Raw genomic sequence first — 17,335 nt, forward strand, 5'->3', positions numbered from 1 at the left:
TGGAAGACTAGAACACCTCGTTTAGCTCTAAAGGTTTGGAGCTTATAGGCTCAATAAATAAAAAAATGTGTAAGAGTTTGGAGCAGAAAGGAGAATGTTCTAAAGCTGACCACTATTATGGGATTCACCGGGGGAAAGGTCTTGGACAGGGGTTTCCTCCTGCACAGAGTGGATTTTTGGTTCTCTCTACCCTATAAGCAGAAATGTGGGACTGTATAAACAGTACTCTCTTTTTTAGCCAGAGTTCACTACCCGCTGGGCAATTCTTCCTTATAAATTGTCCAGGAGAGATTCACTCTTCTAGGAGGAAGTTGATCAGCCTTAACTAATTTGGATTCTAATGCTAATGGTGATGTTCTAGAGAGACCCACTAGACAAGTAGTCGGGAAACAGTTCAGGTCCAGCTCAGTGATTCTAGGCAGCCGCTTTACCTTCATGCCTCAGTTTCCAAATCTGGAAATGAGTGCTCATAACACAGCATTATGTTACTTAATGGCAAATAGAATATGATGCTTTAAGACAGCGGTTCTCAACCTGTGGGTCGCGACCCCTTTGGGGGATCGAACGACCCTTTCACAGGGGTTGCCTAAGACCATCGGAAAACATATAATTACATATTGTTTTTGTGATTAATCACTATGCTTTAATTATGTTCCATTTGTAACAATGAAAATATATCCTGCATATCAGATATTTACATTACGATTCATAACTAGCAAAATTACAGTTATGAAGTAGCAACGAAAATAATTTTATGGTTGGGGGTCACCACAACATGAGGAACTGTATTAAAGGGTAGTGGCATTAGAAAGGTTGAGAACCACTGCTTTAAGAGCTTTGAAATGTTTGTTTATTGAGATGTAATTCACAGAGCATAAGGTTCACCCCTTTCAAGTGTGTACATTCAGTTATTTTTAATATAGTCACAGAGTTGTGCAACCATCACTACTATCTAATCCCAGATCATTTGTATCACCCTCCCTCCCCCTCTCTGAAAGGAACTCTATTAGCACAAACTTCCCTTTCCCCCTTCGCCCAGCCCCTGGAAACCACTAATCTAGTCTCTGTCTCTGTGGGTTTACATATTCTAGACATTTTATATAAATGGAGCCAGACAATGTGTGACCTTTTGTCTCTGGCTTCTTTCACTTAGCATGATGTGCTCAAGGTTAATACAGGCTGTAGCCTATATCGGTACTGTATTCCTTTCCATGGCTGAATGATATTCAGTCGTATGCATATGTCACATTTTGTTTAGCCGTTTTTCAATTGATGGACATTTAAGTTGTTCCCACTTTTAAACAATTATGAACAATGCTGCTATGAACATTCATGTACAAGTTTTTGTGCGGACACGTATTTCTAGTTCTCTAGGAATGGAATTGCTGGGTCATATGAAAATTCTGTTTATTTTTTTAGGGAATCCAAACTTTCTTCCAGAACAGCTACACCATTTTACATTCCCACTGTCAATAAATGAGGATTCCAATTTCTCCACATTCTCAACATTTATTGCTTATCTTTTTTATTATAGTCACCTTAGTGGCTGTAAAGTGGTTGTGCCTCACATATCCTTAACAGCTAATAATGTTGAGCATCTTTTCATGTGTTTATTGGCCATTTGTGTATTTTTCTTTTTTTAAGAAATGTCTATTCAAATCCTTGGCCCATTTTTTAAAATTATGTGATTTTTCTTTTCACTGTCGAATTGTAACTATTTATATATTCTGGATACTAGTTTCTTATCAGATACATGATTTGCAAGTACTTTCTCCCATTTTGTGGTTATATTTTCATTTTCCTGAAGATGTCCTTTGAAACACAAAACAATTTAACTTGGATAAGGTCCAATTTATATATTTTTTCTTTTGTTGCTTACGTTTTTAGTGTATCATACCTAAGAAACCATTGCCTAATGCAAGGTCATGAACATTTATACGTGTGTTTTCTTCTGGGTATTTTATAGTTTTGGGCTCTTTAGGTCTTTAATCCCTTTGAGTTCCTATAGTGTATAGTGTGAGGTAGGGGTTCTGATTCATTCTTTTGCATGTGGCTCTCCACTTGTCCCAGCCCCATTTGTTGAAGAGACTATTCTTCCCCAATTGAATGTCCTTGACACCCTTGTTGATAATTAATTGGCCATAAATGTTTGGGTTTATTTCTGTACTTCCAATTCTATTCTGTTGATCTACATGTCTATTCTTATACCAGTACCCACTGTCTTGATTACTGTAGTTTGTAGGAAGCTTTTAAATCTATGCTTTAGATTTTTAAAAACTCTACATTAAAGATCAAAACACAAATGCTCTGAGGGCAACAGATATTGCACATGAAGGTGGCTCATTTTAAGGCAACAGTGAGTGGTGATGAGTAGGACCAAACTGAGAACTCACCACCCACCTGGGAGCAGTAGCCCCTCTTCCCGCCCCAGCTACTCGGCTACACGGGGACATACACTGCGTGTTGCCACATATGATATACTCAAAAGATAAACCAGGATTCCAGGTGTTTATATGGCATTTCCCACTTTTTAAAAATACTGTGTATAGGTCAGGTAAAACAGATACGTATGTTCAAAGTGCCCATGAGCGGTCAGTTTTGGGTCCTGCTCTATATTCTTCATATTTAGAACATTCTTTCTCTTATTAAAATGTGGTTAAACTAATTACAAGGCCAGACTGAAAACCGTGTTTAATTGTACTTCAGGCAAATCCAAATGTGGGAGCTGATTCTAGTCTGGGCCCCTCCCTGTCCTCATGTAACGTGCATTCTCCTGGCCGGGTCCTAACCATCTGGCTTCCCCACCTCCAGATCATCTTCGCTGACGAATGCACTGAAGCCGAGGGGCGGCACTGGCACATGAAACACTTTTGCTGCTTCGAGTGCGAGACGGTGCTGGGCGGCCAGCGCTACATCATGAAGGAGGGAAGGCCCTACTGTTGCCACTGCTTCGAGTCCTTGTATGCGGAATACTGCGACACCTGTGCCCAACACATAGGTGAGGCTACGCGTGGGGCTCAGCCCGGTCCTCCTGGGACTGGACCTTCACTGTGTCTGGTGTAGTTAGAATCCCTTTGGGTGCAAATGGTAGAAACCCAACTCATACTAGCGTAAGTGAATAAAGGGACTCTCTTGGCGTACATTACTAGAAAGGCCAAGGAGTATGTTGACATCAGGTAGAGATGGATCAAGGGTTTAAACAAACTCTTTTCTCCCTCTGTGTCTCTCCTCGGCCTGCCTTCTGTTGGCATCCTTCAGGAGCAAGCTGCCTTCTCATGGTGGCCACGATGACCCTCCAATTATGTGCATCTTAGCAATTGTATCCTGTAGAGGAGTGGGGCTGTGTTCTTCCAGTACCAAGTCAGGTTCTCTATATAGGAGCCCCATAGGCCCTGGTCTGGGCATGTGTTCTGCTCTGGAAACAAGAGAATAAGGGGTTCCTATTGGTCTGCCTGAGTCATAGCCCCACCCCTGGGTGGGACATGTGATGTACAGCCCCGCTACCAAGGGAAGGGGAAGGGCTCAGAAGGAAAATATAAACAGATGTCTTCCACTGTCTCCCTGGAAAACTCGAGTGATAATAGAGGGAGGAACCAAAGCAGCTTTCTTGGTAGGATAGTCAAGAAAACCAAATGGCTTCTGGCAAGCATGTCTGGGGAAAAAAAAAAAAAGCTGACCCAGCCAAATACAAGCAAGAAAACCTCAAATAGCCCATAAGCTATAAACTCCCCAAATAAGTGGCAGTTCTGAGATGGTGAAAATCATTTTCCCTTTGCAAATACTAACCAATTTGTTCGCCCTCCAACGCCATTCTGGTCATCTGTGGCTTCTTCCTTCAACTTGCCTGTTCTGGCACCTTGAGAAAGAGCTGCCCTTTAAAAAGAAAGAAAAGCTGGCCGGGGATGAAGGTCTGTGAGGCCAGCAGCTGGTCTTCCTGTGGTTTGTGCAATTCCAGGCAACGTGCTCAGATGCTGCCAGCGTCTCACCTGCGGTGGGTCGATGGGGAGGAAGTCAGAGATTTCATCAGGAACAGGGAGAAGTAGCTGTCTCCCGGTTCAAGCATGTCAGACGCAAAGGCTAACACGGGCCAAATAAACGAGGCATGTTGCCCGTGGGCCGTGAGTTTGACATGCTTCCCTGGTTCATCAGAAGTGATGCATTCAAATGAAAAATCAGCTAGTCATTTGGAGGGTTTCGTGTGTGGATAGAAATCACAGCTTTGTGGACAAGGCACCTACGTGTGCTCAGTCCTTTGTTGTCAGGTGTCTGTCCCAAACAGCCTGCTGCTGGGAGGCCTTCCCGGGCTGGCGGCCCTGCCAGGCCCAGGGCTGAGCATCGCTGTGCTGACCTCTGCCCAGCAGCATTCCCTCCTGGGGCCTGAGGGACGCCCAGTTCCTTCCCCAGCCCTAAACACCTCATCTCCAGGACCTGGAGTCAACCAAGAATCCCACAGCTTTCACTCTCACAAGGTCAGAGCAGTCAGAGACAAGCTTCCTTGAACGGTAAGCGTTAGGGAATGGGCACCCTGGTTTGGACAAGTGTCTGGGCCGTGAGGAAGGGCGGGGGTGGGACGCTGTCAGGGGAGACAGAGCACCTACCTGCCCCACATTCTCGCTGTGGGTTCTGAGTCTGCAAGTAGGTGCTTGCTCAGGTGAGAGGGGCTGAGTGTACAGAAAACGTGCTCACAGCAGCGATGCCCCTTCTCATCAGTGTTTCTGCGTCTTCTGTCCCTCTCCTGGGGGGCGTCAGAGCCGCTCCAGACACTGCCACTGCGGATTGCGCTCAGTGGCACGAAGAGTGAAAACCGTGCCCACAGCCCCGCCCCTCAGAAGGCCCCGCCTTCTCTCCTCACTTCTAGCTATTCGAGAACGGTGATTGGCGTTCCCTCTTCTTTCCTCCTATATCCATAAAAAGGCGTGCGTGTTTTACCAGAAAAGAGCTCCACAGCCTGCAGAACTGTCCCTGCTGCGTTAAAACGCTGCCCCTGATTTTTTTTGTTCTAGGTCCACTTTTCTGTAAAACGTAATTTCCTGCGGCGGTGAAAGGTATGCTCTGTGTATCATGCATACCACAGTCCCTGGTGTTTTACTCTGACCACATTCTGCAAATATTCCGTATTTATATAGCTGCTCAGAGCAGACCTGCATCAGGCAGCCGTTGCTAGGGCAACGGTACTTTTGCCTGCGCACAGCAAACAGTCCTATAAACAGAGGGCGGCTGTGGCAGCAGTAGACACATCGCCCTCAGAGAAGTACTTAAAGGGCTTAGAGGGGAGAAGAAAGAGCACTTACTTCCCTGGACCGGCAGAGCCCTTTCCAGATGTTCAGAGTTCAGGGGCAGTTCAGGGCACCATGTGACTGTCGCTGATGTTTATCAGGGACCACGTTCCGTTCCGCTGCCGGCTGGGCCACTTTGTAACACACCTCCCCCTTCCCTCCCCACTTTGTAACACACCTCCCCCTTCCCTCCCCACTTTGTAACACACCTCCCCCTTCCCTCCCCACTTTGTAACACGCCTCCCCGTCCCTCCCCACAGAGACCCAGCCTTCTGTGAGGCCCCACCCCCAGAAGGATGCCCCTGCTGCCTATCTGAGCATGTTTCCTCGCAGAAGCACAGAGAAGCATGGAGAAGCGGGTGGAGGACAGGCCTGTGACGGGAGGGGAGGCTGCAGCTGCGGGGATCTGTGCTGAGCAGGAGCCCACCGTGAGGGCCCAGGGCAGCCGGAGGGCAGCTCGGGTCCCTGAAGGAGAGGAGAGAGAGAGGCGGAGAGACCACGTCAGCCTGAGTTCGCCCCTGGCCTGCGTCCAGGCAGGCCATCAGAGCCAAGAGGGAGATAGGCATTAAGACCTAAAAAAATACAAGACGAGCAGTGAGAATAGTTACAGTCAGGGGTCTAGCATTCTCTTCATATTAACTCAGTCAATCCCCCAACAACCATGAAGTAAGTGCTACAATCACCCCTGTTCCCTTAGGGAGAGACGGAGGCACAGAGAGATGGAGCCATTGCCTAGGGCCGTGGTCGGCAAACTGCGGCTCGAGAGCCACATGCGGCTCTTTGGCCCCTTGAGTGTGGCTCTTCCTAAGCCTTAGGAGTAGCCTAATTAAGTTAATGGCAATGTACCTACCTATATAGTTTAAGTTTAAAAAATTTGGCTCTCAAAAGAAATTTCAATCATTGTACTGTTGATATTTGGCTCTGCTGACTAATGAGTTTGCCGACCACTGTCCTAGAGCTTCGCTGCTGTGGAGGGAGAACTAGTGGACAGGTGCGCGTGTGCAGTCCGATTCTGTAAAGAGAAATGCAGCAGGTGTGGGTGGGGGTGATGGAGGTGTCAGTGGGGTGGACAGGACGGCTTCCCCAAGGAGCTGACCTTTGCGCAGACCCCTAAGTAGAGTGAAGGAGGCGGTACCCATGTCGTGGGAAGGGCCAGACTTCCTGGGTCGATCCCATCTGTGACTCCCAGCTGTGTTACATTCGGCTGGTTCTCTAGCCTCCTGTGCCTGTTTTCTCATCTGAAAAAATGGAAATGATGTGAGGCACCTCCTCATGCCCTGGAGGGGTTGTATGAGTTTACATCTATGCAAAGCATTTGTCCTCCGTTGGTGTCATGATGCTGTTTGTCTGCAGAAGTGTGCCCCGGGCAGGATTCATGGCAGGCCATTCTGACCTAGTTTCTCTACTCAGAGCAAATGAGTTACAAGGAGCCGCCTGGAACAAGAAGGAGGCGCGGGTGATAGGACATGAGTACCGTTTACGAGGGGCCTGACCACGGGTGTAATCACATGGGATCCTGCCACAGGTGGAGCCCCGGCCACACCAGCATGTGTACGTCTCACAGTGCAGTGCACAGTCTGAGCCGCTCGTCAGCCTCTCCCGTGTCTTCTCTCCTCAGGGATCGACCAGGGCCAGATGACCTACGACGGCCAGCACTGGCACGCCACCGAGACCTGCTTCTGCTGCGCTCACTGCAAGAAGTCCCTCCTCGGGCGGCCCTTCCTCCCCAAGCAGGGCCAGATATTCTGCTCCCGGGCCTGCAGCGCCGGGGAGGACCCCAATGGCTCGGACTCGTCCGATTCAGCCTTCCAGAATGCCAGGGCCAAGGAGTCCCGGCGCAGCGCCAAAATCGGCAAGAACAAGGGCAAGACGGAGGAGCCCGTGCTGAGCCCGCACGGCCAGCTGCAGGTGAGCTCCAACCGGCTGTCTGCCGACGTGGACCCCCTGTCGCTGCAGATGGACCTGCTCAGCCTGGCCAGCCAGACGCCCAGCCTCAACCGGGACCCCATCTGGAGGAGCCGGGATGAGCCCTTCCATTACGGGAACAAGCTGGAGCAGAGCCAGCCGCAGAGCCCCCTGCAGCTGCTCAGCCAGTGCAACATCAGAACTTCCTACAGCCCCGGGGCGCAGGGGGCAGGCGCCGCGCCCGACATGTGGGCCCCGCACTTCAGCAACCCCAAGAGGAGCTCGTCCCTGGCCCTGAAGGGGCACGGCGGCAGCTTCATCCAGGAGTGCCGAGAGGACTACTACCCGGGAAGGCTGCGGTCCCAGGAGAGCTACAGCGACATGTCCAGTCAGAGCTTCAGCGAGGCCCGAGGCGGCATCCAGGTCCCCAAATACGAGGAGGAGGAGGAGGAGGAAGGGGGCATGTCCGCTCAGCAGTGCCGGACCCGCCGTCCACTCAGTTCCCTGAAATACACCGAGGACATGACGCCCACGGAGCAGACCCCTCGGGGCTCCATGGAATCGCTGGCCCTGTCTAACACCACAGGTAGGTTCTGTTCCCCGGCAGGCACACTGCCTGGATGACCTCGGGGTGACCTGATGCCGGTCCTCAGGGTGTGCATGCTGTCCCACTGTGCGCCCCCGCCAGCAGGTCACTGGGGAAGATGCACCCAAGTCTCAGATGGCTTCTGTGACCGGGTTCCCGAGAAGCAGAGCTGAGGCAGACATCCGGGTGCCTGTGATGTGTCGAGGGTACTTCCAAGGGGGGGAAGGGGGACACAGGACAGGGAGGGGAGGAGCTAAGTGAAGGGTGCTGTGGGGACAGGAGCAGGGTTCAGCCCGACTCACGGGGCTCTGGGGATGGTGCCACCCAGTTGGTTCCCTCTTCCAGAAAAGGGGCTGATGTTGGCACCACCATGTCAGTCGGTCATTGGGTTTGGGCTGCTGGCAAGCGACTGGGACACGAGGCTGTGGGTGCGGCATGGGGCAAGGCAGCTCCTGTTGGTCAAAGGCGACATCCAGGAGGAGGGACAGCTGTGAGCTGGAGGCCGTGCTGCCTGGGCACCGACACGTCCACAACACGTTGTTCTGAGCCCAGACTCTCATTAGGGAGCTGGTTTTAATGTGCAGACAACAACAAAAGAGGCATGGACAGAGCTGCCAAGGGTAGACATGGAGAGGATGGAGAGAGAGAGTGAACCCAATGCCCACCCTCTCCAGCCACATTGTCTAGCTTGTGTGTGTGTGTGTGTGTGTGTGTGGCAACGTGGAGATGCTCCCTAAGCTGGCGCTACTCCGAGGGCCTGAGGACCAGGCTGGCCGCAGTGCCCAGCGAGGTAAGGGCTGAAAGGACACTGTTTAGGGACTCGTAGAGCAATCTGACAACACCCAAGTGCATGCTTGTTGTGCTCATTTATGGGCCCAGCTGCCCACCAGCGAGGTTGTTGCAGAACCCGTGGTGCGTTGCGGGAGTTGCATGTGGCGTTGCTGTTCAGGAAGGCACCCATCAGTCCACAGTGGATTCAGAATAAGCTGGTCCGTCACCACGCATCGCTTGAGAAGTACCGCTCTGAGATACAGTGGGGCCTTGACTTACGAGTTCAATTCGTTCCATGACGGAGCTCGTAACTCAAATTACTCGTATGTCAAATCAAAAAGTGAACAAGTGAGACACGTGATGCTGGGCTGATGTTGTGGCATTCACTGTGACGTTCTCTGCGCCAACTAGCGGTGGGGTATCTGAAGCTGGCTCGTAACCTGAATTTTAGCTCACAACTCAAAGCAAAAAATCGGCCGAGAGACGGCTGGTATCTCGAAAAACTCGTTAGTTGGGACACTTGTAAGTCAAGGCCCCACTGTACACTGAGTGTATCTGCTCCTGGTGGCCTGGCCCCGAGGAGGGAGACCACATCTACCGGGTATAGCGGGTCCCACAGTCCAGTGAGTCTGGGTGGAGACCGGTGAACTGGCGCAGGTGAGCTCCCGCTGCGTGTTGCCACATGCAGTTATTTATTCACTCAGCTAGTGACACAGCTCTTGCCATGTGCCAAACATTGTTCTGAGCTCTTTATAAATATTCACTCGGTTAATTATCACAACCCAATGAGGGAGGAAGACTATTAAATTCTCATTTCAGAGTTGAAGAAACTGAGGCACAGAGAGGCTCAGGGACTTGACCCAGCTTTTCAAAAGTGGGGGAGGCTTGAACCTGTGCTCATGACCCCATGTGACTCCTAACCACCAGGCTGCAACCTAACATGAGCCCATCCTGTCAAATCTCCCACTTGCTCAGACAAGGTAAAGCTGTGCACTTGCCCTGGCCCGGTGGCCCGGTTGGTTGGAGCATCATCCCGTGCACCAGGGAGTGTAGGTTCGATTCCCAGTCAGGGCACATACCTGGGTTGTGGGTTCAGTCCCAGGTCAGGGTGAGTGCAGGAGGCAGCCAATCCATGTTTCTCTCTCACATAGATGTTTCTCTCTCTCTCTTCTTCCCTTCCTCTCTCTCTAAAATCAATAAAAACATATCCTTGGGTGAGGATTAACGAAAGAAAAAGAAAAAAAAAACCCAAGAGAATGAGTGTTCTCTTCTTGTGGAGATAGCTTTAAAAAAAATTACATTTCTTAAAAAATATATTTTATTGGTTTTTTTACAGAGAGGAAGGGAGAGGGATAGAGAGTTAGACACATTGATGAGAGAGAAACATCGATCAGCTGCCTCCTGCACACTCCCCACTGGGTATGCGCCCGCAACCAAGGCACATGCCCCCGACCGGAATCGAACCTGGGACCCTTGAGTCCGCAGGCCGACGCTCTATCCACTGAGCCAAACCGGTTAGAGCAAAAAATTACATTTTTTAAAAATGTGAAATCTAGGTAAACTCTCTGCTAACAGACAGAACGTGTCTCTGAGTTGCAGGATAGCTACGCGTGTGTTTTTAGCTGCTGTCCCCCTCGAATGCTTTCACCCCTTAGTTCTCACTTGTCCTAGAGGACAAATAGCACACATCCTCACCCCCATGTTTCAGATGGAAAAACGCGGGGCCTTGGTGACTAAGCACCTTGCTAATGTCGTAGAAGTGAGCAATTAGTGCGGAGCGATGACTGCCTGGCTTCCAGCCCAGTTTGCGCTGTTCTCGGAAGATTTATGTGCTATAATTGTGTAAGAGGCCAGGAGATAAGTAAGTCAGCCTCCAAAGCAGCGCCTCAAAGCTACACCACCTGCCTCCCAATCATTAGCTGCTTGATTCAAACATGGACTCCAGGCCCCCAGCCCCCCTGCAGCAGAGCCTGCAGAGGTGGGGCCCAGGAGCCTGCGATTTAACCAGCCCCCTGCTGAGAACACTTGTTCCTGGGTTTCGTCTGTTCTTATTTTCTTGTCCTCACCCTGGAACTTACGGGGCACTCAGATCTGGGAGTTGAGGAACGTTGGAAAGGCCACGCGGGTACATTTGAAGAACATATAGTCTCTGATCTTAAGAAAGAGGCAGGGACTTTAGACCCGGAGTTTTCTATGGCTCCTTGGGCAAAGCAACTCATGCCCCTCTGTCTCTGAGCGTTGGAAAGCAGCGTGAGCCATGTCTGATGCAGCCGAGAAAAAGTCCTCAGAGCAGCGCTGCCCAGCATGGTAGCCACTAGCTACATGTGACCATTGAAATTTGAATTAACGAAAATTAAATGAAACTATAATTTCAGGCCATCAGCTGCACTGGCCATATTTTAACTGCTCAATAGCAATGAACTAAATTTCAAACTTCGTTTCTTTTTAATAAGTTTAAATTTCGATAGCCACGTGTAGCTAGCGGCTACCCTGTTGGACAGCACAGGCGAGGGAGGTGAGCAGCAAGGATGGACTTGCTCACAGGAGCGCTGGCTTTTCAGGGTCCCAGTCCATTAAGGGTTTGGAGCACCAGTTACGGAGTCACTTCAGGGTCCAGATCCAGCTTCATCAGTGTGAGCTCTGTGACCTGGAGTGAGTCTGCAAGTCCGTTAGGTTCTGTCTCCTCGGCCATGACAGTTAGTGAATAATCGTACTTCCTTTGAAGGGTTTTTGTCAGAATTAAATGATAATGCATTTAAAATCGCTAACATAGTTCTTGATACATCTGAAACCTCTAAATGGTTACCTGGTACTTTTTTATTTCTATTGTTTCTCTCTCGTCTTAAACATGCCAGTGCATAATTTTGGCCTCTAGACCTGTTTTAGCGGCTGCAGCTCCCTTGTCCACCAGCCGTGCACATCCGCACGTATGTCCAGGCGTGAAGATGCTCCGGTGGGCTCTCTTCCTAGCCAGCGTGGGAGGAGCGTGGAAACAGGGAACGAGAGAAACCCATTCTGTGCTCCCGTGTTTCCGTGGATCTGTCAGACGATAGCCTAGAGGAAAGATTGCCACTAGTATTCGAAACACTGCTTCACCGCGTGTCCCTGGAGCAGACCCTACACTGTACGTAGCAGCCACCAGGGCCGCGGTGCGGACTAGCGGGGAGTCGGTCTTTGTTGCCAGCTCGCACTGTTGCATTTGGGTTTTGCCAGAAAACTCGGCAGTCTTTTGAGAAGGCAGTGTCTGAACTGCCGGAGCATCTTTAAACCCTAGAATCTCAGCCTGTGAGTAACACGTACGTGTCACAAAGAGCTTAGTGGCAACACCTTGATCCTTTGATGAAAGCTAGATTTCAGGATAATGGATTTTTCCCCCATGGTCAGCAACTTACCTTATTGAACACGTCTGTAATGTTTAATCTGGCACGAAGCATGATCTTTCTGTGGGCACCGTTTTTCCTTAGAACAGATCTGGAAAAACAGATCGGCCCAGTGGCGTGCCAGCCTCAGATGTGGGCTGTGGCACCTCCCGGTCTGGCCAGAACTGGGAGTGTGCGTCCCTCCTTGGAAAACACAGTGTATCCCTACGTTCACAGGGAGTGAGTCAGCGGGCACGGTCACCCCTTACACAGCGCCAGGGGGAGCCTCACAGAAGCCATTCCCTGAATTCAACTCCAAAGTAGCCTGCAGCCTGCATGATCACAGTATTTGAAACAGTAATAACATCCATGACAGCTAATATGACTAGGTGTTCACCATGCTCTCGGTATAGTTCTAAGCACCTTACAACATGTGGACTAAATCACCACCTCCCTGTGAGGTAGGTAGAGTTGTTAGGGTCCATTTTACAGGTGAAATAGGTGAGACACAGGCCACAGGTGTAAGTGGAGGAGGAGGACTCAAACATGGGTGTTCTAGCTCCAGAGCCTGTGCCCTTAGCCACTACCCCATGGCAGCAGTGATGATGGTGACAGTAACTGATGATAATCACTACAGACCACTGACTGTGACCTGACATGCTAATGACTTCATCAGTAACATAATCCTCCCAACAGCCCTGTGAGATACGGCTGATTATTATACCCATTTTACAGATGAGTACACTACAGTTCAAAGAGTTGTCACCTCCCCTCGGTCACCACTGATGGCCAGGCCCTGACCCTGAATGAGTGGTCTGCAAAGCCCTTGCTCTTCACCTCTCTGGTGTACATCCTCACGTGAAGGGTCGTGAACCCACTCAGGACAATTGTACCGTGGCTCAATCGAAAGCGACAGGACTCCTTTTCCTGTGGCAGCAGTTTGCTGAAGTGTCTGGGTGGCTCTGGCAGGGCTAGAGGGAAACTCGAGAGCACAAGTGTCCAGTGAGAACTGAATGACAGGAAGCAAAGGTGGCAGTCCCAGACGGTGTGCCCGGTCAGAGGCCAGAAAGACAGAGGAGACACGTGCAGGTCTGGCCCCAGGCAGGGGCAGCAGTGCAGAGGAGACTAAGGCTGTAGTGCAGGTTAGGGTCAGGGTTCACGTTACACACAGGGGCCAGGCGTACAGTAGCCTTGGATTTGGGACCGGTTGCTGCAGGCAGAGGCCGCACCACAGGACAGCTGGGGAGTGTCAGCTGGTCCCTGGAGAAGGGCCCGGGAATGATGAGGCCGGGAATGTGGCTGTTCTTTGGGGATCAGCCGATTCTGTGAGGAGTGGTGGGGTCAGGAAGAGCCGGCACCTGTGAGAAGGGAATGCAGGTGTGGATAGGAGTGGGGAAAGAGAAAGATGGTTTCTGCTCATTCATTCAGCCAGCCAGCCAGCAAATGTGCCTTGAGTGCCTGCCCTGTGAGCTACAGCAGAACGAATGAGTTGGAAATTGGACTTTGCAGATTAATCCCTATGTAACCTTGGGCAGCTAGCTTATCTATTCTGTGCCTCAGCATCCTCATCTTTGAAGTGGAATGACAACAGTGCTTTGTAGGTTTTTGTGGAAATTAAATGAGTTAATCTGCATAAAGGATTTAGGACAGTGCCTAATACCCTCCAAGTGTTCAGGGAATATTAGCTGTTATTACTATTGGTCCGTGCCATGCCCTGTGCTATGGGTGCACTGCTGAGCCAAAGTGGACATGGGCCTTGCCCTCCTGTACCTCACAGTGTAGTGGAGTTTAATAGATAGTAACAATCTAACTGTGTGATATGAAATTCCATCTGTGGTAAATGTGGGGCTAGGAAGGCATATACAAAGAGGGATATGGCCAAGTCAGGAGTTCAGAGATGACATCCTAAAAAAATAGATGCTTAAGGGATAAGGGGAGGAGCACGCCAGGTAGCAAGCATATGCAAAGGCCCTGTGGTAGCGAGTATAAAGAACTAAGAGAAGGAAGGGTTAGATGGTGGAGAAGTATTCGGAATATTTATTTTAAGGGTTTGAGCCTTTCCACTAAGTACAATGGAAAGCCCTGGAAATTTCGGGACAAATGGGGAAGGGAAGTAACATGATCAGATTTGCATTTTTTAAAGATGGCTTGTCTTCCCTGTGAGGAATTCATTGATCAGAAGAAGGCCAATGCTGATGCAGGGAGGCCCATTAGGAGGCAGTCCAAGACTGTGCAGCCAGCAAAGAGGTGACGATGGCAGCGGCCAAGGTGTAAACAGGGTGGAGACTGAAATAAGAGGATGAGGGTGACTTAGGAGAGGAAATTGGCAGAGGTTCCCAGTGCCTGTGGGGGAAGACTTCTGGGAGCAAGAAGAGGATGGATTTGAAAACAGAAATGGATAAATTTGCCTATTCTGTGATTTAATTTTTTTGTTGTTGTTAATTCTCACTTAAGGATATTTTATTTTTCCATTGATTTTTTTAAAGAGAGTGGAAGGGAGGGAGAGTAGAAAGGGGAGAGCAAGAGAGAGAGTGAGAGAGAAACATTGATGTGAGAGAAACACATTGGTTAGTTGCCTCCCACGCATATCTCAACTGGGGCCAGAGATCAAACCTGCAACCCAGGTACGTACCCTTGATCGGGAATCAAACCCAATACCCTTCGGTGTGCCGCCCAACGCTCTAACCACTGAGCACACCAGCCAGGGCTTCTCTGTGATTTGTGACCCAGACCAGCACCCGCTGGAAGTGCATGTGTCCTTGACCCGGATGTGCAGGGACGCAGCAGGAACAGAAGTCTGAAAGGGCCTGTGGCCGCCTTGGAACCGTGTTGCATTGTTGGGGCACGTCCAGGCCTTTAACACGCATCACCTACACACCTTGACAAGGGCACTTGGTTGTGCAACACGGAGATGCACTGATTGCTCGGGGGCAGTGCGGGAGTTTTCGGTGTTGCTGGCAAACGAAAAGAACGAGAAAACAGCAGTGTGGGGATCTGCAAAGGCTCGGCGCACCAAGAAGGCCTGACATGGTTTTCCTCCTTGTAATGCGGAACATTTCTCCTATTCCCCTGCATAACTTGGATACCCATCCTCTAACCCAATTTCTTTCTTTAAACTGTTGGTTGAACCTCCTGGGCAGCAGGCACCCAGGACTTGCCACTTGTGTGGCCACCCTCAGCCCCCCTTGTTCACGCCCTCCCTGGGGGAGGATATGTGCCCAGGCTGGTTGCACAGACTTGAGAGCCTTCAGTTCACCTTGAGCCTCGTCCAGTGGCTCCCGGGCCAGCCTGGGAACTCCTTGGCAAATGCCCGGGGATTGTCTGTTCACGGGAATTACAGAACTCGTTTGTAAGTGTCAGAATCCCAACTCCAACTTGTGTAAACAAATGAGTTCTCTTCTAAGTCAAGTGACTGCAAAGTTCACAGGGTTTTGGTTCCAGGCCCAGCTGGGTGCAGGTGTCAGCAGGACTGACGGCACCAGCCTCTGCTTCTCTCTCCCCTGCCCTTGCTTCCCCGCCTGGCCGCTGGCTCCGTTCCCAGGCAGGCTCTTCTGGGGCAGCAGAGGTGGCTCAGCAGCTCCCGGCTAACGTTCCTTAGGTCAAGGGGTGTGGGGACTGCGCTTTCTTAGCAGTGTCACCGAAAGTCCCAGAATGAAGTCACATTTGCCTGACTTGGGTCACCTAGCAATTGTTCAGCTAACTCCTGTGGCCAGGGAGGACGGTTGCTCTGATTGGCCAGGCCTGAGTCACATGCCCATCCTGGGAGCCAGGCAGTGGGCTCAAGACCAAAGAGATTGCAGGGAATGAGAATGGCAATGGGGTGAAGAGGTGGGGAACGGGGGCACTTCTCAAAGGGAAACCGAGATAGTATCTTCAAAGAAAGAGGGTAAAAACCACACATCTCCTGCTGAGCTGTAGGTGTCCCCCCATCTGTGGCTGACTCCCTGGCCTGGTTCCTTTCTCCAGCAGCACCCCCCCCCCATTTGAATTTGACATCAAATGTCCGATATGTATGGTACCCATGGTTTTTGGGTCTTTGGGCATGTTCCTGTGGTGACTTTAATGGGGGGATTTCAGACCAGCAAGGAGGTGTTTTAGAGGGGCAGGTGGGATGGATCCCAGCCATCTCCACTCAGTGCTGAGGATGTGATTCAGGGAAACCTTCTGACGGGCCCCGTGGGGTGACTTCCTCTGTGCTCCTCAAGGAAGCCGTGCCCTGGTGGGCACTTCATGGCCCTGAACCAGGCTCACAGGCGTCAGATGGCCCAGCGGCATGGCAGAAGCTGTTCGTCTCTCATTTCTCTTCCCAGGTTCATTCCCTGTCTATGGGGAAGCAGAGACAGCAGGTGTGAGAGGGCAGCAGAGGGCAGACGGGACAGAGCCCACCCCCAAGTGGCTGGGGCACTCCTGCTGCACGTCACGGTCTCGCTGGCATTTTCTGGGTCCGGAGACATTTTCCCAGTGTCCTGGTTTTTAATAACCGTTCAGGAGGCTTATTTATAACCTCCTTGGGCGTGAGCAGTCATCTGTGCCCAGAGTAAGTAACCATGGTTGCTGACAGGAGAGAAAAGATTGCTGATTGTATTCATTTTATTACTGAAAAGGCAGCACTGGAAAAACGGAGCCAGGTGGAGGCTGGGGGTGATGAGATGTTTAGACTAGTGCGAGATCTGAGAGAGCAGGTTACTAAAGAATGTGGACACGTTTCTCTTAGAACCTTTGAATTTGGGAATCTCACAAAAGGAAATGAGGGAGCCCTTGAGCACTTGAAAATGGCTTTGAAACTCAGATTCTTGTGGTTTTTAAAAATATATTTGTAGTTAAGACAATGTAGAAGAGAAAAATTGAGAGAACAGATAGAAATGGGGAAAACATATCCAAGATCTCACCACTTGAGTAGTGTTAATATTTTGGTGAATTTTCATCTTTTCCCCCTATATCCTGGTGAGTTATTTTTCTTTTCTTTTTTTTCCCCCTGAGTTGTGAACATACTGAATATTTCATGTCTAGAATTTCTCCATTTACATTCTACCGTCAGCCTGTTTTCATAGCTTTTGTAATCGTCACTTTAATGGCTACAGTAATGCTCAGTTGAATGGATGTGACCACAACTTTTTAATTGGACATGCAGGCAGTTTCCAAATTTATTTGTGTTTAAATGGTGATTTTCTTTTACTTCCATCAACAAAATGTCATTTTTTTTACCCTCCCTTTCCTCGCAAACATAATCAAATCTTCTAAATATTTTGGCTCAGTGGCAATCGGGTCCTTGACCATCTCATCTCGGCCACTTGGAAAAGCATCTCCTCCACGTGTCCTGGTGGCCCCGAGGCCTGTCAGCAGCTCTGTGCCAACCATCACCCCCTGTCTTACTGCCCTTCAGCCCACACCTGAACTGTCTCCCAGGGCACTGGTATGAGCCACCTGGAGCCAGCTTT

The 17,335-nt window shown here is 50.2% G+C and overlaps 1 protein-coding gene across 1 annotated transcript in view; it reads left to right on the top strand.

The window, feature by feature from the left end:
* The window catches only part of PRICKLE2 (prickle planar cell polarity protein 2), a 317,482-nt gene that overhangs the window by 268,517 nt on the left and 31,630 nt on the right, over positions 1 to 17,335 (top strand). Inside the window, exons 7-8 of the mRNA XM_023754050.1 lie at positions 2,812 to 2,998; positions 6,895 to 7,767. Coding sequence (XP_023609818.1) covers positions 2,812 to 2,998; positions 6,895 to 7,767 — 1,060 coding nt within the window. The remainder of the gene's footprint in view (positions 1 to 2,811; positions 2,999 to 6,894; positions 7,768 to 17,335) is intronic.

Source organism: Myotis lucifugus, unplaced genomic scaffold (assembly GCF_000147115.1).
Source record: "Myotis lucifugus unplaced genomic scaffold, Myoluc2.0 scaffold_55, whole genome shotgun sequence".
Classification (NCBI taxonomy): domain Eukaryota; kingdom Metazoa; phylum Chordata; class Mammalia; order Chiroptera; family Vespertilionidae; genus Myotis; species Myotis lucifugus.